At 47.8% G+C, this 20882-nt stretch overlaps 2 protein-coding genes across 2 annotated transcripts; one reads left to right on the top strand and one right to left on the bottom strand.

Moving 5' to 3' along the window:
- Positions 1-422: 422 nt before the first annotated feature.
- RHEX (regulator of hemoglobinization and erythroid cell expansion) lies at positions 423-4064 on the top strand. Its single transcript, XM_061183721.1, has 5 exons — positions 423-433; positions 665-765; positions 1838-1981; positions 3287-3348; positions 3840-4064. The coding sequence occupies exons 1-5, from the start codon at positions 423-425 to the stop codon at positions 4062-4064; spliced, it is 543 nt and encodes a 180-aa protein (XP_061039704.1).
- An 11107-nt stretch (positions 4065-15171) lies between these two features.
- Positions 15172-20215, bottom strand: AVPR1B (arginine vasopressin receptor 1B). Its single transcript, XM_061185469.1, has 2 exons — positions 19273-20215; positions 15172-15500 (listed from the first exon to the last, which is right to left on the bottom strand). Exons 1-2 carry the CDS (start codon positions 20213-20215, stop codon positions 15172-15174), a joined length of 1272 nt encoding a protein of 423 aa, XP_061041452.1.
- Positions 20216-20882: the final 667 nt, after the last annotated feature.

Here is a 20882-nt window from a genome sequence, read left to right as displayed (position 1 = left end):
GGCCTCAGACTCCTCCCTCAGCCCTCTAGACCTCACATTTCTCCTTATAAAAGGAGGGTAGTGACATCTAGGTCACGGGATTGTGCGAATCAGGTAGGATGGCGGGTGTGCCGGGGGCTCAACCCTGTGGCTGGCAGCGAGCGAGTACCCACTGGTTGGCAGGTGCTAATATTGTTACTGCCTACTTTGTAGATTCAAAAACTGGAATCTGGGGCGAGGAAAGCAAATGACCCTCTAGCAGCCAAGACTGCCCAGGAGTCCTGACCCACTGCCTCGCCTCCGTGGGTCTCCAGGGTAGTCCCGCTCTTGGTGCTGCCTGGACACGAGGTACCCCCAGTGGTTCCATCCACGTCTCTTCCTGCTGCCCCTGAGAGAGCCCAAGCCCCTCTCGTGACCTGCGACAGCCCTGCGAGGAACTCGTCATGCTGACAGAGTGAGTGGCCCGGGAAGAGCCAGCCCAGGTTCCCATCAGGCTGATGGATGTAGCTGGCTTCCAAGTGTGCACATCACCCTCCCTGGCCCCTAAAGCCTTCCCATTTGAGAGGGAAGAGACCCAAGACGCACAGCAACACCCGCAGGCTGCCTCTGGCTCGGGGCAGGGATGGGTTTGCAGCCGTCTTGGTACCTCTGCAACCCCTAACCTGATTTCCTCGTTTCCCAACAGAGAAATGAAGGTCTGGCACGGAGTAGTGATCGCAGTGGTGTCTCTGGTACTGCAGGCCTGCCTCCTCGCAGCCGTCAATTACCTGCTCAGCAGGCACATGGGTAACTGGCTCAACATCCTCTTCTCTCCTGGTTCCCCTCAGGGACCACTCCCGAGCCTGCAGCAAGATGAGCCCCCTTTGGAGCCCCCGAATATCACTTGAAAACCTACTTGAGGAATCCCTGGCCAGATGCCCCTTCACTCCACCAACCCCTAAGCCAGTAATCCCCACTCTGGCCCAACCTATCTGCGGTTGGGAATGATGGCTCAGAGTCCTCCCACTACCCAGACAAGCTTCTGCCTAGAGACAAGCTGCTGCGATGCTCGTGAGGGTGCGCGCACTTAACCTGAGCCTGGTGAACTTCCTTCATCCCTGCCAAGGGACTTAATGTGAAGAAATGGCCTTGAATTACAACAGAAGGGCGAATGGTATGGTTAGACTAAGAGATTAGCTTAAATTCCTGAGCTGATTTGCAGTGGAAAGTAGGAAGCTCGGTCCAGGGAAGACATTACAATTAAGGAAAATAAAATAAACTGCTTTGGCTGTGCTAAGACAAGGGATTGGGCAAGATGGTGTAAGTCTAAGCTACTCTAGTCAATCATTCATTCATTCATTCATTCATTCATTCAATACAACAGGGAACAAAATAAAAATCCCTGCCCTTATGGACCTTACATTCCGTGGGTAACACAGACAACAAACAAGTAAAATGTGTGTTAGGTTATGGTAAGTGCTAGGGAGAAAAAAAATGAAGCAAGGCAAGGAGATACGAATTGGATGGGGGTCAGCATCCCTGAGATGCTGACACTTGAGTCTAAACCTGAGGGAAGTGAGGAAGCGAGCCACACCTACAAAGGCCATAAGCCAGGAGAGTTTGTTCATAACAGCAGAAGCAAAGGGGCTGGGTGGCTGGAGCTGAGGTGCGGCAGGAAGAGGAAGGAGGAGTGAGGCTCAGAGGGACTTTGGCTTTTACTCCAAGTGAGGCGAGGGGCATTGCAGGGTTCTGCGCAGAGGCATGCTGAGGTTTGAAGAGATCCCTCTGACCAATTTTCCCTAATGAGAGCTGTGCTCACAGATAGGATGTGCCTGACCTAGTGAACTTTCACTTTTGACTCTTGCCCTGTCCCCTCTAGCCAAGGAGAATGAGCGGATACTGAAAAAGGCCAGGCTCCAGGTCCCCAGGCCCAGCCCTGCCCACTACCGCCCACCTGCTGCCAAGGAGATGAAGGAGACTCGGGCAGAGAGAAGCACCCCTGTGCCTGAGCCCCGTTACCTGCGTGAGTACAGGGGTGGGGGGAGAACTTGTCTCAAAGCTTATTCTGCTCTGTCTGGACTCCGGGGGAGCCTCCCTGCAGCAGCCCTAGTCTGTCCTGCCCAAACCACTAGCCCGAGGATTCCTCACACCCTCCCCAGTACAGGCCAAGCCAGGCTCCCATTTTCAGAAGGTTGTTCATCCTATCCAGTGGGGCAGATTGTGTTGGGTTTGTGTGGGTCTAAGTTCTTCTCTAGCTTTGGTTCTGTGTGAACGGCTGCCACGGAGGACTGGGGGCTGTCTCTGCTCCTGTCTTTGTGATACTATGGCATCTTTTCTTCTGCCTGCCCGTTAGTGGTGGAGCCGAGATTTCAACTGCCTCTGCCTGCCCCCAGCCATAGAATCTGGGCACTTTAATAAATCTGAGTCTTGGTGATGGTTCACATCTATATCCCCCTCCGGCAAGTGAACCAACAGGAACATCACGTGCTCGTTTTCTCTCTCTTTCAGCTTGGGAGACCCACCAGGTCACTATTCACACAGTGGAAACTGCCACTTCCACAGCAAGAGAGTCACTCACCAGAGATTGCTCTTTCCACTGCTTTATCTTTTGGTTGATTTGAGTTTGCTCTGTCCTTCTAAATTTTATCTTTTCAGTTGGAGAAATCTGGTTGTCAGGCTTCCTCGCCACCAAGATAAGGCCTCAATGCATGTGGGAATCAGAAGATGCCATTTGCATGAACTCACAGTCTCAATGGAAGGGGAGAGGCATGGGCCTCGCCACAACCCCTGATCCTGATGCTTCCCTGAAGCCTGGTCAGAATCAAAGACTCCATGGTTGGCAGGGACCTCAGAGATCATCGTCCAACTCTCTGTGTTACAGGGGACAAGACCAGGGCACAAAAAGGAATGTAACCTTCCTGGAGTTAGTGACAGGTTTAGATGAGAAGCTGTGCCTGTGATTTCTGGGGCCAGAGCTCTTTGCCTTGGGCCGCAGCGGCTCAGCATGCCCCGCCTACTCCCCTTCCAGCAGATAGCCCTCCCCAAGCACAGTCCAGCCTGGTGGGCTTGGTGTTACTTTTAGATGGAGCTGGACAAAGCAGCAGTGCCTGGACTCTTGGACATGTTCCTGGTTATTTTGGGAGGCTCCCCCCTTTCTCTGTTCTATTCCTTTTTTCTCTTTGGGGGGCTCTGTATCTCTCTTCCCCGCTCCTCTTTGAGTTCCTCTCTCTGCCTCTGTCTTCATCTCATTCTCCCTTCCATTGCATCTATCCTCTCTTTACACCCTTTGGCTTTCTTTAGAAGAAGAACAGTTTCTATTTCACCCTAGATGACAGTGACACGTCCTCAGACAGCTCCGACAGCTCGGACGGCTCACCTCCCACCCACCAGGTAATGGACACTCCTAGTGATCCCAGCCCTCCATATGCAGTCTGGGGTCACCGTGGCCCCAGAGATGGGAGCAAGGAAGGAGGTGCTTCTGGAGGCATTACATCATCCTTAGGTGAGGGTGGTTGGGCTTTCATTCCCAGGCCCGTATCAGCACAGAGCATCCAAACAAAGTGGGTCTGAGTGAACTATAAAAATGAAGGTGCTAACAGGAAACCCCTTTCTCCCCATGTCCCAGTCACTGACCAAGGTCCACTCTGAGTCCTGACCTCACTTGGATTAAGTCTCCATGTCTTTCTTCCTTAAACCCATTCATTCCCACAGGCACAAGGAGCAATCTTCCTCATTGCCCTGGCCCTGGTCTCAGACACAGCTACCCGGGACCCAGGTTCTTTCCCATCCAGCCTAGGGCGAGCCTCTTTGAGTGAGAGTTGAGTACCTCCTCCAAACATGGTAGGGATCTTGACCAAATTTCTTTGCTTTTTTCCCCTAAGGCCACCAAGGATGTGAACTACACACAAGTGGTCTTTTCAGCTCCTGGAGGACAAAGAAATGACTCTGTCCTGGACTATGAGAACATAGAGGAAGCCACAGATTACATCAATGTTAAACCAAAAAGCCACAAGCCCAGTTTCTGGACTTTTGTGAACCCTGGTGTCTTTGAGCCAGTGGAATACCCAAGTGGCCGTGTGAATTCTAGGCTTTTTAATGGGGTGTAGTTCCTTATGAATTCTTGCACTTATTTTGTAGGGAGACTAGTGTTTGGGGGTTTTTCTTGACAAGGAAATAGGAGAAAAAGTATGCCTGTATGTCAGCACGGAATATTCAGATTAGGAAGAACTTCCAGGTTAAGTATGAAAACATTGGCGCATATCAGTAGAGAAAGTGATGAAGTCTCTCTCCATAAAAAAATTTTTAAAGATTTTAATCAACTGTAGTAGAGTTCTGTTTGACAGTCTTATGATTAAATGCCTCTCTGAGCTATTTAATTATTGGCAATAAACAACTTCCTTAAAATTTTTAAATAAAACAGCAACCACAGGTTCCTCTTTTCCTCTGGCTTAACCTTGCATGCTGTTCCTTTATCAGTATTGTATCTTGCTGAGTAATCCTGCTCTGCCTTCAGAACTTTAAATAGTGCATTTGGAAAGCTCACCATTACTTAACCTTTGAATCTGCTGTTCTTAGGAAAGAAAGATGAGAGTAGTAAATGCCAACTAGCATCACAATCTGTTATTCCAAAAAAGCTTTCCAAATTCAATCCAATAAAAATCAATATCCATTCTTGGTTTGTGGTTGTTGTTGTTTTTACTTTTACTACCAATTAGTAGTAAAAGAACACTTTCTTAACTTAAGAACAGCTTATCTGAAACCAGCTAATGGCATGATATTTAACTGTAAGGTCCTAGACGCAGTCCTATTAAATCATGAACAAAGTAGGAATGTCCAAAAGCCTAACATTTCTTTACTATCTAACATTGCTCTAGAAATTCTAATCAGTGCAGTAAAACAGTTAACAAAAATAAGGCTATAACTATGGAAGAGGAGAAGTTTGTCATTGTTTGCGATATGCTAGGGAATTAACTATGTTTTAAAATTAATAAAATGCAGTTAGCAGTGACTAGATAAATATACAACTTACTTTTCCCAACAGCTAATTAAGACACGAAATGAAAAAAAAATTGCTCACAATAACTAAGCAAACATCTCAAAAATGGAAACCCTATTATAAAGCAGAAACTAACACACCATTGTAAAGCAATTATACGCCAATAAAAATGCTAAAAAAAAAAAAAAAGGAAACCCTAGAAATACTCCTAGCCAAATTCAAACCCCAGATGAGTGGCATTCAGGTCTAGAGACCATTCATTAACTGTGCGCCATCTGCTGGCTATAAATGACCTTTCTAGCCCTGGTACTGAGGGGGGTGGGGGGGAGGGGCAGGGGCAGCTTTCATCTTCCCAGGTTCCTCTTCCCCAAGATGACCTGAAGAGATGGTTTTGAGTTTCTGGGGCTGGAAACTTTTGACACATGTCCCTACACCTTTTAGCTACCACTGTTGTTCCTCTCCTACTATTGTTTGAACATTTGTGTCCCCCCCCCAATGTTATATGCTGAAATCCTAATCCAAGGTAATGGTATTGGGAGATGGGGCCTTTGGGAGGTTATTCGATCATGAGGGTGGCAACCTCCTGAATGAGATTAGTGCTCTTAGAAATCCACAGAGCTCCCAGTGCCTTCCATCATGTGAGGATACAATGAGAAGTCTGCAACCCAGAAGAGGACACTCACCAACCATGCTGGCACCCTCTAAAACTATGAAAAATAAATATCTGTTGTTTATAAGCCACCCAGTCTATGGTACTTTTTATGGAGCCGTAGGGACCAGGACATCTCCTTAGAAAGCTTTTCTTCTTTTTATTCTTCCAGTTTTACTGAGATATAATTGACATACAGCACTGTATAAGTTTAAGGTGTACAGCACAATGATTTGACTTACATACGTCATGAAATGATTACCACGATAAGTTCAGGGCGCATCCATCGTCTTATATAGATACAAAATTAAAGAAATAGAAAAAAATGTTTTTCCTTGTGAACTCTTTACTCTCTTAACAACTTTCACATAGAACATACAGCAGTGTGTGATAGATTTATCACGTAGTACATTGCATCCCTAGTACTTACTATCTTGTAACTGAAAGTCTGTACCTTTTGACTGCCTTTATCCAATTCCCCTCCCACAATTCCCACCTCTGATACCACAAATCTGATCTCTTTTTCTATGAGTTTGTTTGTTTGTTTTTGTAGTATAATTGACCTATGCACTATGTTAGTTCCTGTTACACAACATAGTGATTTGATATTTCTATACTTTCAAAATGATCACCCAGTCTAATCACCCTCTGTCACCATACAAAGATATTATGTATTATTCCCCACACTGTACATTTCACACCTGCAACTCATTTATTTTGCAACTGGAAGTTTGTATCTCAATCTCCCTCACTTATTTCTCCCCTTGCCTCACCCCTTCTCCTCTGGCAACGATGTGTTTGTTCTCTGTATCTATTACTCTGTTTATGTTTTGTTATGTTGGTTCATTTGTTTTGTTTTTTAGATTCCACGTATAAGTGAAATCATACAGTATTTGCCTTTATTTGTCTGACTTACTTCACTTAACAGAATACCCTCTAGGTCCATCCATGTTGTTGCAAACTGCAAGATTTCATTCTTTTTATGGCAGAAAAAGATATACGCACTCCTATGTTCATGGCAACATTATTTGCAGTAGCCAAGATATGAAAGCAACTTAAGAGCCCATCAATAGATGAATAAAGAAGAAGTGGCTATATATATACATATATACATGTATACGTATATACGTGTATATATATTGTAAATGATATATCCAGTAAGGGAGATATCCAGTAAGGGAGATATCCATATATCTCCCTTATTGGATATATCATTTGCAAATTTCTTCTCCCATTCAGTAGACAGTCTTTTTTTTTAATAAATTTATTTATTTATTAATTTATTTAATTTTTGGCTGCGTTGGGTCTTTGTTGCCGCGCATGGGCTTTCTCTAGCTGTGGTGAGCGGGGGCTACTCTTTGTTGCAGTGCGCGGGCTTCTCATTGCGGTGTCTTCACTTGTTGCAGAGCACGGGCTCGAGGCGCACGGGCTTCAGTAGTTGCAGCACGCTGGCTCAGTAGTTGTGGCTCGCGGGCTCTAGAGCCCAGGCTCAGTAGTTGTGGCACACAGGCTTAGTTGCTCCGTGGCATATGGGATCGTCCCAGACCAGGGTTCGAACCTGTGTCTCCTGCATTGGCAGGCGGATTCTTAACCACTGCGCCACCAGGGAAGTCCCAGTAGACAGTCTTTTCATTGATAGTTTCCTTCATGGTACAAAAACTTTTTAGTTTGACGTAGTCCCAATTGTTTATTTTTGCTTTTTTTCCCCTTGCCTGAGGTGACATATCCAAGAAAAATGTTACTAAGACCAATGTCAAAATGTGTACTGCCTACGTTTTCTTCTAGAAGTTTTATGGTTTCAGGCCTTGCATTTAAGACTTTAGTCCACTTTGAATTTATTTTTGTGCCTGGTGTGAGAAAGTAGTCCAGTGTAATTCTTGTGCATGTAGCTGTGCAGTTTTCCCAACACCATTTATTGAAGAGGCTTTCCTTTCCCCATTTTATATTCTTGCCTTTTTTGTCATAGGTTAACCCACACTTCATATGTATGGGTTCATTTCTGGACTCTCTATTCCAGGGGTCCCCAACCCCCGGGTCGCAGACTGGTACGGCAGACTGGTACCGGTCTGTGGCCTGTTAGGAACCGGGCCACACAGCAGGAGGTGAGCAGCTGGTGAGCGAGGAAGCTTCACCTGCTGCTTGCTCCCCATTGCTCTCATTACCACCTGAATCATCACTTGCATTACCGTCTGAACCATTGCTCACATTACTGCCTCAAACATTGCCCCCATTGCTCGCATTACTGCCTGAACCATCCTCCCACCCCTGTCCATGGAAAAATTGTCTTCCATGAAACTGGTCCCTGGTGCCAAAAGGGTTGGGTACCGCTGTTCTATTCTGTTCCATTGATCTATGTGTCTGCTTTTGTGGCAGTACCACACTGTTTTGATTACTGTAGCTTTGTATTATAGTTTGAAATCAGGGAGTGTGATACTTCCAGGTTTGTTCTTCTTTCTCAAGATTGTTTTGACTATTCAGGGTCTTTTATGTTTCCATACAAATTTTAGAATTATTTGTTCTAGCTCTGTGAAAAATGCCATTGGTATTTTGATAGAGATGGCACTGAGTCTGTAGATTGCCTTGGGTAGTATGGTCATTTTAACAATATTCTTTCTTTTTTTTTTTTTAATAAATTTATTTATTTAATTTTTGGCTGCGTTGGGGTCTTTGTTACTGCATGCGGGCTTTCTCTAGTTGCAGCGAGCAGGGGTTACTCTTCGTTGCAGTGCGCAGGCTTCTCACTGCGGTGGCCTCTCTTGTTGCGGAGCATGGGCTCTAGGCACACGGGCTTCAGTAGTTGTGGCACACAGGCTTAGTTGCTCCGTGGCATGTGGGGTCTTCCCGGACCAGGGCTTGAACCCGTGTCCCCTTTATTGGCAGGCAGATTCTTAACACTGCGCCCCCAGGGAAGTCCCTAACAATATTATTTCTTTCAATCCATGAGCACAGTATATTTTTCCATCTGTTTGTGCCATCTTCAATTTCTTTCATTAGTGTCTTATAGTTTTCCAAGTACAGGTCTTTTACTTCCGTAGTTATATTTATTTCTAGATATTTTATTATTTTTGATGCAATTGTAAATGGGATTATTTTCTTAATTTTTCTTTCTGATAGTTTGTTGTTAGTGTATAGAAATGCAACCAATTTCTGCATACTAATTTTGTATCCTGCAACTTTTCCAAATTCATTGATGAGCTCTAGTAGTTTTTTGGTGGCATCTTTAAGATTTTCCATGTGTAGTATCATGTCATCTGCAAACAGTGACAGTTTTACTTCTTCCTTTCCAATTTGGATTCCTTTTGTTTCTTTTTCTGGTCTAATTGCTGTGGCTAGGACTTCCAATACTATGTTGGTTAGAAGTGGTGAGAGTGGGCATCCTTGTCTTGTTTCTGATCTTAGAGGAAATGCTTTCAGCTTTTCAGCATTGAGCATGATGTTAGCTGTGGGCTTGTCATATATGGTCTTTATTATGTTGAGATATGTTCCTTCTATAACCACTTTGTTGAGAATTTTTGTCATAAAGGAATGTTAAATTTTGTCAAAAGCCTTTTCTATATCTATTGAGATGATCAAATGACTTTTATTCTTCAATTCATTAATGTGGTGTATCACATTGATTGATTTGTGGATATTGAAAAATCCTTGCATCCCTGAAATAAATTTCACTTGACCATGATGTGTGATCTTTCTAATGTATTGTTAGATTAGGTTTGCTAGCCTTTTATTGAGGAGTTTTTCATCTATGTCCATTGGTGATATTGGCCTGTAATTTACTTTTTTTGTGATATCTTTGTCTGGTTTTGGTATCAGAGTGCGGCTGGCCTTGTAGCATGAGTTTGGAAGCATTCCTTTCTTGCAAATAATTTGAGAAGGATAAGCATTAATTCTTCTCTAAATGTTTAGTAGAATTCACCTGTGAAGATGTCTGGTCCTGGACTTTTGTTTGTTAGGAATTTTTTAAATTACTGATTCAATTTCATTACTGGTGATTGGTCTGTTCATATTTTCTATTTCTTCTTGATTCAGTCATGGGAGAGTATACATCTCTAGGAATTTGTCCATTTCTTCTAGGTTGTCCATTTTATTAGCATATAATTGTAGTAATCTCTTTTGATCCTTTATATTGCTGTGGTGTCGTTTATAACTTCTTTTTTCATCTCTGATTTTATTTATTTGGGTCTTCTCTCTCTTTTTTCTTGACGAGTCTGGCTAAAGGTTTATCAGTTTTGTTGAAGCTTTTCTTAATGGGGAAAAAGAGATTCTACTGATTAGAGAGGCAGAATGAAGACTAACCACTACCAAAGTCAACAACAATGACACCATCTTTGCAAACAGAAATAAAATCCTACATTTTATTGATCTCTTTTAAAAAGAAAAAAAAAAAAAAAAAAGAGAATTCAAGAGTGTGCTGAAGAGATTCAGCAACAACACACCCAAGAGAGACTGGGCAGAGATACTGCTGAGACAGTTCCCACACCAGGAGAGGGGACAACTGCAGTAGCATGGACAGAGCACCTGCTTTCTGCAGAATTCTGGATAGGCCCTGGGAGTTAGAAGGATCAAACACAAAAATAAGACTTGAGCATGTGGATGGGGTCAAGGCATGTATGACCTAGTTGTGGGGACAGGCAAGAACATGTACAAAACAACATGTGACAAGGGAGAATTAACACAGAGCAATGAAACCAGAGCTCATCAATGTTTAAGTAGATTGGGTATAAGAATGTTAAGATCAGGTGGGCCTAATCAGAAAGAAACATCTCAGAGAGAGGTGGTTTCTCACCTCAGTTTAGGAAGAAGGATGGACAATTGATGGATGGGAGAAGAGGCAGAAGGAAAGGGAGCAGGCCTGACGCAATGGAGGGACTCAATAAATTCTCCAGGGACTGACCTGAACTGAACTCAGAAGCAGTGATGATACTTGGGAGCAGGATGTTGATGTCAGAGAAAACAGAGACAAGAATGCCACTGACCACCTGATTAAGGTCAATAGTGAACTTCTGCTATGATTGGTTTCAAAAGTATGACTTTCACGGCAGATAAGTATATCATAGAGGTTAACATTAGCACTCACCCCAGTTGCTTATAAGGGGAAGGCATTCTTGGCAACTGCTGTTTAAGAATAGAGTTGAAAGTGTGACTCCAAGTGACTTACAGAGGTTTGACTGACCATCAATGGTGCAGATGACTTAGATGACCTGATAAGTGAAGAGGAGGACTGATTTCACATCCTAAAGAGCTTGGGCCAATAAGCTGATGACTGGGGCCAGCTAACAATATGACCTGATCCTCATTGCTAGCCATGTTACTAGAAATAAAATGGCCTTTTGTTTGTGATACCTCTGTGAGCTTAAAGGGTTAGCTGCCTAAATCTGTATAAATGGTTGCCTGTACGAGTAATCACCATTTGAGGAGCACAGCTTCTGGTACAATGAAGTCACTCTCTCCCATGTTGTATGTCATCAGAACCTCCAGGGAAGAATCATGCTGCCCCACTCTGGGCTCCTCTGTGGATAAGGACTGGATAAAATCTCTCCAAAACTATCTTATACCTAGGTACCGATAAACTGATTTGCTACTGGCAACCAGCAGAAAGTTGATTACATGCCAATGATGAACTGGGAATACACAGTAGACTAGAGTAAATGTGACCTGTCTTCCATGAATTTTTATTCTAAAGGAGCAAGCACCCAATGCTTACCATAGAACTGAAGCAGAATTCCATGAGGGACACTAACTTATTGGCCAGCAAGACCCACAGGGTGAGGAGGTATTTTATGCTCAATATCAGTGGGATATTTGCTCTCAGATCAGGACAGTCTTCCTGGTCCAGAGGGGCCTCAAGAGGCCTTCTTACCCAAGCCCCTGGCCTCTAAACTAAACACATTATAATTTCATCATTGAGGTCCCCTACCTCCCTCATACACTCACCCTTTCAGGAAGGAATTTCCATACTCAGGCCCTTACCCTGCAGAAGAAACCACTTGTTCTTTGCCCTTCCTTGCCAAATACATCCTCCATGAACTTAGACGAAAAGAATTGCACGTCCAAGTATCTCAACAGAGCTGGGCAAATGAGCGATCAAGACTCTAGAACTTGAGGGAAAGTTAGTATGGCATAAGAACTGGAAGACCCCTGTGACTTTCCCAGTAGGTCCCTGTGGGTCATTACTGCTTCAGACACACTTTCAGCTCCACACTGCCACCATGTGGCCCCAGGGCAAATCCCAGGTCACTCTTGTCTCCTTTTCCCTCTTAAGTGAATGTAGGGGTACCAAGAAGGTGGCTCCCCGCCCCTCAACCTTCCCCTTGGCCCTTCCCTGTTCAAGGAGATCACAATTTTATTTTAGCTTACATACCCCATTGTCATTGCCCATAGGAAACAAAGATGCCCAGAAATCTCCTGGTTATTAAGTAGTTGTATTGGTCAATTTCAACCACATGTCTGGGTTCTGGACCCAGGAGTAAGTTGCTGTGGCCTAGGCTGAGGCTATAGCCCCTCGATAGATAAAATACCTATTTACATACAAAACACAGAGTCATCTGCAAAATTACTGGCCTATACCAAACAACATAAAAAGCCATTCTGAGAAATGCCCACAGTCAAGCAATTAACCTCCTCCTGCCATCTTCTGCCCTGCCCACCCCCCTGCTCCCACATGGGTTCCACGGGACTGAAGTACTGTATTTCACAGAGTCCACAGGACGGCATAAACATTTTACAAAATTGCTCAGCCCAGAGACAGTATCGCTCAGTTTTTCCTGGGGTGAGCTGCCAGAAACGAGATTGACCCAGAGAGTACGGGACCTCCTTCTTGCTTCCCACAGGGCCCACCTCCCTGGACCCTATCCAAGACCCTGGTGCTGGCTCTGAATGCCTGTGAGAGCTTCCTACAGGGACTGCAAAAGCCATCATTCATAGATCCAGACAGGATCCTGTCATTTCCTTCAGGAGCCTCCTGGAATAGGCTCCTGAAGCACCCAGCCCAGTGTCCAGCTGTTCCCCATTGGCCTCATCATAGGACAGCACTAGCTTTCTGGAAAAGGTCAATTGCAGCCTTTCCCTGGAAGGAAGAGGGAGGGCCCCAAACCACCACCACAAGTAAATCTGCCCTCATGCGATGCAAAGCTGGAAATATAATAGTGGGATTATGTGCTACTCTTTGCTATAGAAGGCACAGAGTAGGCATGGAAGGGGCTCTAGCCAATCTTGATTCCAGGTCTCTTCTCGCCTCCCTACTACAGAGTCCCCTGGGCCCAGTGCCCTGGAAGTCACCCACTGGATGCAATCCCGAGCCAGGCCACTATCTTCTCTAACGTCAGTAGAGTGTTGTATAGTCTACAGCCTCACATCTGTGCCCTCCCAACAAGGCGGGCATTGTTATTTCTATTTAACAAATGAGGTGCCTGTTGCTCAGACAGATTGGATAACTTGCCCAAGTTCAAACAGGTAGAAAAGAGGTGAGATCAGGACTCAAACCCAGGTTTGGGGGTACAAGGCCAGTATCCCTTGTACCTCCCAGTCATCGTGATGAGCAAAGATTTACTTAGTACCTACTATGGGCACCAGGGTCAGGAACTGTGGTCTGAAGTGGAAGCAGAGGAAGGAGCAACTTCAACAGCTCACGCTGGCATGGGAGGCTCCTCAGCCCAGCTCCATCAGGACAGATGGACAGGGAAGAAGTGGTTGGATGTCAGGGACTGACATTAGCAACAGGGTGCAGTGAAGAGAGACAGTGGGTTCCCACATCCACCTTGAGCCTTGGTCTCATTAGGGTCTGTGTCCCGCTCTCCACTTCTCTAGTATTGAAGGGCTGGGGTGCTTTGTTCACTCACAACACTCAGCTTAGGTTCTTTTCTTTTAAGGAAGCCTAATGAGACTTCTCAGAGGTAAGTGCCTCTTAAAGGAGTGTATCCCCAAAGCCACAGTCACTCCTCAAAACTTCCCTAGGAGTGGAGGGCAGAGAGTGACTGCTCCCTAGAGCGCTCTCAGGAGCTCTTAATTAGATCAGCAATCCCTACATTAGTAGGGGTTCATTCATGTGTTTAGTATAGTTCAAGAGTTTACAAACCACCTACACACACACAGTCCTATTTGACCCTCATAATGAAGAAAGCAAGGCCATTGGTGGTGGCATGGTGGTAGAACCAGGACCCAGTTCTCCTGACTTCAGCTGATGGTCTTTCCACCATCAAGACCATCGCTTTGATTAGAACCAGAATCATAGTGGGGAGGTTATCCCATGGTATAAATCCCACTGGGGATAATGAGGAGCAGGACAAAGCCCCAGATTCTACCTGCCAGGCTCTCTTGGCATCAGCATCACAGAACTGAGGGCAAAAGCGGACAGTACGGCCAAGGCAGGAACCAAAGTCACCAGAATTGAGTCAAAGGGCATAAATGTCATTGTCATGAAAATACAACAATTCTTCCAGAGCCTATTGGTTAGAACGTCCTTAGAGAACGCTTCTCCAGTCTTGCAAAGTCATGAAAGTTTCAATCTGGGAAACACCTTAGAGATCATCTCTGTTCTACAGGTGAGGAGCTCAGGCCCAGAGAGGGAGGTGACTTGCCCAAGGTCACACAAATACCCCACGGCAGAGCTGAGTTTCCAGTCCTGGGCTCCTGATTTGATCACGGCAAGCATGTGATTCGTGTGGAAGCTTTGAAGAGCCTCAAACAAATCCAGAGCCATGACTGAGTCACACTTTCTCAAAGGATGTCTCCTCTGTGCATCCCCAAGAGGCAGGAGCCATGTGGACCCCTTGAGGGGAGGAGGGAGAGCGACCAATCCCTGCTGCCTCCGAGGCTTCCTCCCACTCAGAATTTTATTGTGACCATTTTCATCTCCTCCTTTCCTCACTCTTTCTTCTCACGCTCACCCCCCATTGGTCATTCCACTGAGAATATGCAATACTTTGCCCCGTCACCCACCCTAACTCTAAACGAGGTGCATGGGGAGAAGAGAAGTAGCGTTTGCAGAGTTTTTACCAGTTACCAGGTGCTGTGCTAACCCTGCATTTCCCTTCGGTAGACAGGTGGGCATAGCAGGCGAAGCCCTCACACCTATTCACTTTCTTCATTAAACAATCCTCTCTCTGCCAAAAAAAAAAAAACCCAAAAAACAAAAACTCAGGATGCAAACAGGGTCCTTCTCGCAGGTTTTCACTCCTTCCCTCTCCTGGTTGAACTGGGATGCACTAATCAGGTTAGGATGGGACAAACAAGATAGGAGACCAGCCTCTGAGTCCCTGCTGCCTGTGGACCCCCAGACAGGACAGCCCTAGGCCTGTCAGATCTGGGGCACCACATCTACCACACGTGTGGTTCCCAGACACCCTGTGAATATGGCAGGATCAGGGAAGCAGACAGTCTGCTTCTCCCTGACTCCCAGCATGTGAGGTAGGGAGCAAATGACGGCAGCTGTGTAACCAAGAGTAGGAGAGCCATTCTGGCCTCCTCGCCCTGCCTCAAACTGGGCTCCCCTAACTCCAGCCCTGTGCTCCCAGCACTTACACCCAGTGCTGAGATGGGTAGAGGCCCTCTGCCACACTCCAGGGAGCGTTCTCTAAAAGATGCTGGTCTCGGTGATGGTGTCCCTGTCCACCTGCTCTTCACCCTTCAGTGGGTCTTCGGGCCCCGGCCTCTGGCTGAGTCTGGGGCTGAGGCTGAGGGTGGGCAGGACACTGGAGCGGGTCAGCAGCATGGCACGGCGGCTGGATGGGCTGCCGCTGGAGAGCTGCCTGCACATCCTGGGCCCCGGCCCCCCGCAGCAGGCCAGACGGCAGAGGGAACGCGGCCACAGGTGGCCGTTGAAGCCCATGTAGATCCAGGGGTTGCAGCAGCTGCTGAGGTTGCCCAAAAGCATGGAGATGGTGAAAGACACATTGGTTGAATCTGCCGAGAGAGAAGCGCAAGAATTTCAGAGCCTGAAGGGACCTGGGAGAGAGTCCCGGTCCCTACTGAATGGAGAAGGAAATTGAATCCCAGAGAGGACCTGGGACTCATGTGGGGTTCTATAATTAGAAAGGAACACAGCTGGGGCATGAACCTGGGACTCCTGACTCCAGAGTCTTGCCTCACTGATTTATTTGTTCGTTTTGTACTACAGGGTGACGACAGGATCCGAGGCTTGCTCTGAGTTGACTTTTAGAGGTGCAAACATAGTCTGGGACAGGACAGGCCCAAATAGGAGACACTGTCTTTGTTCCAAAACCTCGATCTTCAATCCCCTAATGGATGTAGAGCTAGGATGAAGCAACTCCTATAAAACATGCAGGAAAAATAACCATGATTCTAGCCAGGTTCAGGCACACCTCCGTCCCCACTTATGTCATAGATACGGGTGCACATTGCCTTCCGAATTCTGTCCTCCTTGACCCCTAGGGGTCAGTCCCAGTCATTCTGTCATTCAGTCATTTTGCATGTGAGTATCGACTGTGCCAGGTCAGTGATAGGGATGTGGTAGGGCGATCAGTGGAGCCTGACAGCCCTACAGGTCCCATGATGTCATCTCCAACTGTGCACCTTCTAGGTACAGGGCATCCAGGCATCCCGTTCCAGACCAGTACTTGTTCTCTGTCATCAGAAATTACATCCAAAGAATGCACAATCCTTGGGGGGTGGGGGAGCTAATTTCTCTCTTGGGCAGTCAAAATGTGAGAGGTCAAAGACTCTGATAAGATTTCTTCCAGATACAATACTCTTTCTGAAAATGAAATGAAACTTCTCATGACAACAGGAAAGCTGCTGGGATGGGCCCTGTCCTCCCGCTAGATGCACCATGGCTACAGTTATGGCGTGGGTTGCATACTGAGTTACCCTGCTCTTCAGTGGAGGCTGTAGAATCACTGAGCACAACGCTTACGCTGGAAGGAACCTTAGCGGTGGAATCACCAAATACAACGTCAGAGCTGGAAGGAACCTTAAGGGTTATGGCATAGACTTGAACCTAGGTCTTCCCTCTTCGAAGCAGCCATCCTGCACCCTGCCACCATTTCAACCAACAAACTCAAAGGCAAAGCTCAAGTGACTGCTCTGTAAAGCACCATGAAATCTTCCAATACACAGATTCCTCATGCGCCTCTCCCGAGGGTACGCTCTCCAGTGCGGTACTCATAGCCCAAGAGAAGGGAAGATACAGGGTCAGAATGTTTCAGAGAAGGCTTGAATCATAGAGTTAGGAAGCTGAAGGCACCTGGGCCTGGGTGGGCAGGTCTAGGGCACAGAAGTGAGGGCAAGGAGGGAGCATCTGTAAGTGGAGGAGGGACCATCTTCAGCAACAAGCACAGCCTCCTTCAGGCTTGTCTGGGTTCTGGCCTGCTCCCCAGTTAACTTAATACCCAGGGGCTGCAGAAGACTTGGGAAGTTGCTTTGGCTAAGGGGTGGTATTCATCCTGTCTGCTCCATCGACATATATATATGTAGTGCCTAGACTAGGCCAGAGACTTAGGGGTTCCAGAAGTTTCTTCATTTGGGAAGCATCTGTTTGATTTAGCCCTGTCTCAGCCAGGCCCAGTGCAGGGGCTGGAGATGGGCCCGGAGCATTGGAGTCTGCAGAGGCTTCACCTCTCAGCCCCTGAGGGCAGATCCACTACTAGTCCTGGCCAGCCGCTGCACTGCATTCTGACGGAAGCTCAGCTGACCGTCGGGGGCAGGGCCAAGGGCAAGGATACAGACAGCTTCTCACCAAAGACTCAGGGACAGGCGGCCAGGAGGCTAGTTTGCTGTGGAGGGAAACTGGGTGTACTGGAAAGTAAGTCTAAAGTAATGAATGTCAGCCCGACTCAAAGGTCCCAGAGGGCTTCCAGTTTTCTGAGGGAGCACATTTTCTGAGGGATACTTAGTTCCTGTACTTCATACTCAGTGAGGCTCTTGGTAAGTGGTAAGTCACTGTATACATGGGTCTCTGGGACAGGCTGATGATGACAGTGAGTACAGCAGGCGAGCAGGAAAGCCTGCACTGGCTGAATGGCAGGATCCCCATCTTCCTGTAGGTTCCTTGATAAAGGGGTGAATGGCCTTCTCACCCCTGGTGCCATCAGCTCAGCTGTGATTGTTGGGAATAAAGCCACGCCACGGTTAAAGCTTGGCCCATGAAGCCCTTGATTCCATTCCTGGCTCCATCTCTTACTAGCAGTGGCACTTCGGACCAGTTATTTCACCTCTCTGAGTCTCAGGTTACTCAGATGTAAAGAAGGTCACCCCGAAGTAGCACAAGGCCTGAATGTGCTTGGCACTAGAAAGCCCGCCTTCCTTCTATTCTGTGCTTGACTAGAACAGGGAGGTCCCTACAGGTGGTTAGGATTAATACACTCATTGCTTTAAGGGTAATTTATAAATAGTCTCTGGTCCAGACTGGTGTGTGAAAGGTGGTTAAGAAGGGGTATGATGGGACTGTGAGAGTTCAGTATTGCTGTCACACTTCTCTCACAGAGTTGTGTTAACATCATGAACAGCCTTCCACTTACTTCATCTCTCCAGAAAAGCAAAGCGTTTGGCTTAAGTGTGTCCTAGGATGAGCAAAATGAGATTAGAAACAAAAGCACGGGGAAGGGGGACCACTCCCTAAGAGCTGGTAGGAAGTGGTAGCCAGGATCTGCTGGCCAGTGAACCCTCGGGAAGCTTCCAGAGGAAACTGTGCACAGGGCCTCCCTAGGGCAGTCGCATGCTGCACCCATTATATACCCTGAGCTGTGCATAAGATGTGATGCACTGCAGAGGACACAGTCACCCCTCTTCACAGACTTGTCCCCCACTCTTCTTAGGGGAGCAGGAAGAGATGTCTTTGAATACCTCTCTCCAACATTTTGGGTGCCCAGACACCGCGTCTACCTTTCTGAGGACAAGTTCACCCCCAAGTGCCCTGACCATCTGGCAGTGTCTAAAACTTAGGAGGTTGCATCTACCTCACTCCAAAAAATGACCATAACAAGACCTTCTATGTGCCAACCGGAACACAGTCCCATTTTGTTTCTCACGTAGGAGGAAGGGCCCTCTCCTCATCACCTTCAGAGCCAGGGTTATGGGGGCGCGGGGGGCAGGAGGATGTAGTTGAGGGAAAAAGCAAGGAGGCACCAGGCTTGGGTTCTACTTTTCACTTTGCTGTGTGGCCTTGGGCAAGTCATGTTTCCTCTCTGAGCCTCTGCTTTCTCATTAGCAAGACAAAAGTGTTGAACTTGAAATTTCAGGGATGTGCACCAAGGCTAATTCATTGAAAGTGGCTGTTGAAAAGGAGTTCAATGTCATGTTCAGTTGCAGGGTGGAAGAGTGCTGAGAGACGTAGTTCATGGGCCACAAATTGCCATCCTGGATGGAATCATTTGAAAATCCCTTTCAAACATCTAGCAAACTGCCAGTTGCTCGGCCAAATCTACTACATATTTTTTTAGGGCCAAATAGTATTTTTAAATGTTTACATTAGTTACCAAAATTTTAAAATATGGAAATTCACACAAAAGATACTCACATGGCATCTTTTGGCTGGATGGGAGCTGCAGCTGTCCTTTTTTACATGGGACAGGCACCATCTTTCCTAACTGCTTCACTCATTTGTTACCTATGTGGCCTTGTGAGCCATTGTGACCCTGTCCTAATACTCTTGTGCTCTCCTCTCCGCATTTTTCCACCTCATGCTCCCACACCACCCCTCACCAGACCACACACTTGCCTTCATCAGGGGCATTCTCGTCCCACACAGACCACATCTGGACGCTGAAGAAAGGCGCCCAGCAGGCGATGTAGGCCAGCACAATGACGAAGGTCATCTTCACAGTCCGGATCTTGGCCCGTGAGATGGTGCTGGTGCTGCTGACCCGGGATGGCAGCCCCCGTGTGGCTGCAGCTGGGGCAGAAGGAGGTGAGGGCCGGTTCCAAGTCCTCCAACCCCCTCCTTCTACCTTCCAGGCCCCGGTCTTGACTTTTAGGTTCTTACAGATTTCATGGCAGATGAGGCTGTAGCAGGCCGTGAGCATGGCCACAGGCAGGATGAAGATGGCCAGGGTGGTCCAGGTGATGTAGGCCCGTGGCCCCCAAGGAAAGCGGAAGTCTGCCCAGCAGTCCAGCACTCCAGAGCCCTGGATCACCTCTCGTAAAGAAAAAATGAAGACTTGAGGGAGGCTGAGGATGGCAGCCAGCAGCCAAGGAGCTGCAATGAGAGGGTAGGTGGACCGGCTGGGCTGCTGGAGGCTGCACAGGGGGTGACAAACGGCCAGGTAGCGGTCAAGCGTCATGGCCAGCAGCATGTAGGTGGAGGCGAACATGCTGAGCACCTGCAGGTACTTGATGGCCCGGCAGAGGGGGTCGGGGCCCTGGAAGCGGTAGGTGATGTCCCACAGCAGCTGGGGCAGCACCTGGAAGAGCGCCACGCCCAGGTCTGTCAGGGCCAGGTGCAGCACGAACAGGTGCATGCGGGAGCGCTTGCGGCCGGGCTGCCCCACCGTCAGCAGCACAGTCAGGTTGCCCCCTGTCGCCAGCACCAGGACAGTGGCCAGGACGCCGATCTCCACCTTGGCCAGCTCCTCATCCCGGCCCAGCCAGGGTGTGGTGGCATTGGGGACAGAGAGGGTGCTCCCAGGGGTGGGGCTGGTGATCCAAGGAGGCCCAGGATCCATGGTGGAAGTTTGCTGGGAGGGAACGGGAGGAAGGAGAGGGATGGATGGAGAGTGTGAGTGTGAGTGGAGAGGTTGGTTGAAGGAGATGGAGTGGGGAGGGGAAGTTTTAAGATGGAAAGAAGGAGAAGGTTGGGGATGACCGGGAAAAGGCTGAAACTGGGTGGAAATCGTTAAGAAGATGGGGGTAGAGAGGACGATGGAGAATGAGCTAAGGAAGGAGAAGATGCTGATCCCAGAGAGGGGAGGGGGAACCCAGGAGCGAAGGGAAGGAGGGGTCAGGGAGGCAAGGTGTCAGGAAAGGAAGAATGGATGAGGCTGTGCACGGTGAGGCCTCTGGAAGGGAAAGAAGGCTGGGGCAGCTGGCACCACTCCCAAATCCACCCCAAATTCACTCTCTCCAAACTTTTCTGGAAGCGGAAAGCGGATGTCTCTAAGCCTGCTTGGAGGCGCGCTCCCGGCCATCGGTGTCGCCCGCCGGCCTGGAAGCCCCAGCCGAGCCCACGCGCCCCGGCCGGCGTGCGGCGACCAGCGGCAGCTGGAGCGCAGCGGCTCGGCCGAGCGAGTTTTATGCTCTAGTGCAGCCCGAGCGCAGCGGCCCCTCGGCGCGCCGGTTGGCTCCTGCAGAGGAGGGCGGGGTGACACCCACAGGAGGAAGGACCGAGAGCCT

Source organism: Eubalaena glacialis, chromosome 3 (assembly GCF_028564815.1).
Source record: "Eubalaena glacialis isolate mEubGla1 chromosome 3, mEubGla1.1.hap2.+ XY, whole genome shotgun sequence".
Classification (NCBI taxonomy): Eukaryota; Metazoa; Chordata; class Mammalia; order Artiodactyla; family Balaenidae; genus Eubalaena; species Eubalaena glacialis.
Note: the sequence above shows the minus strand (reverse complement) of the source record. Positions and strands in the feature narration are given on the sequence as shown.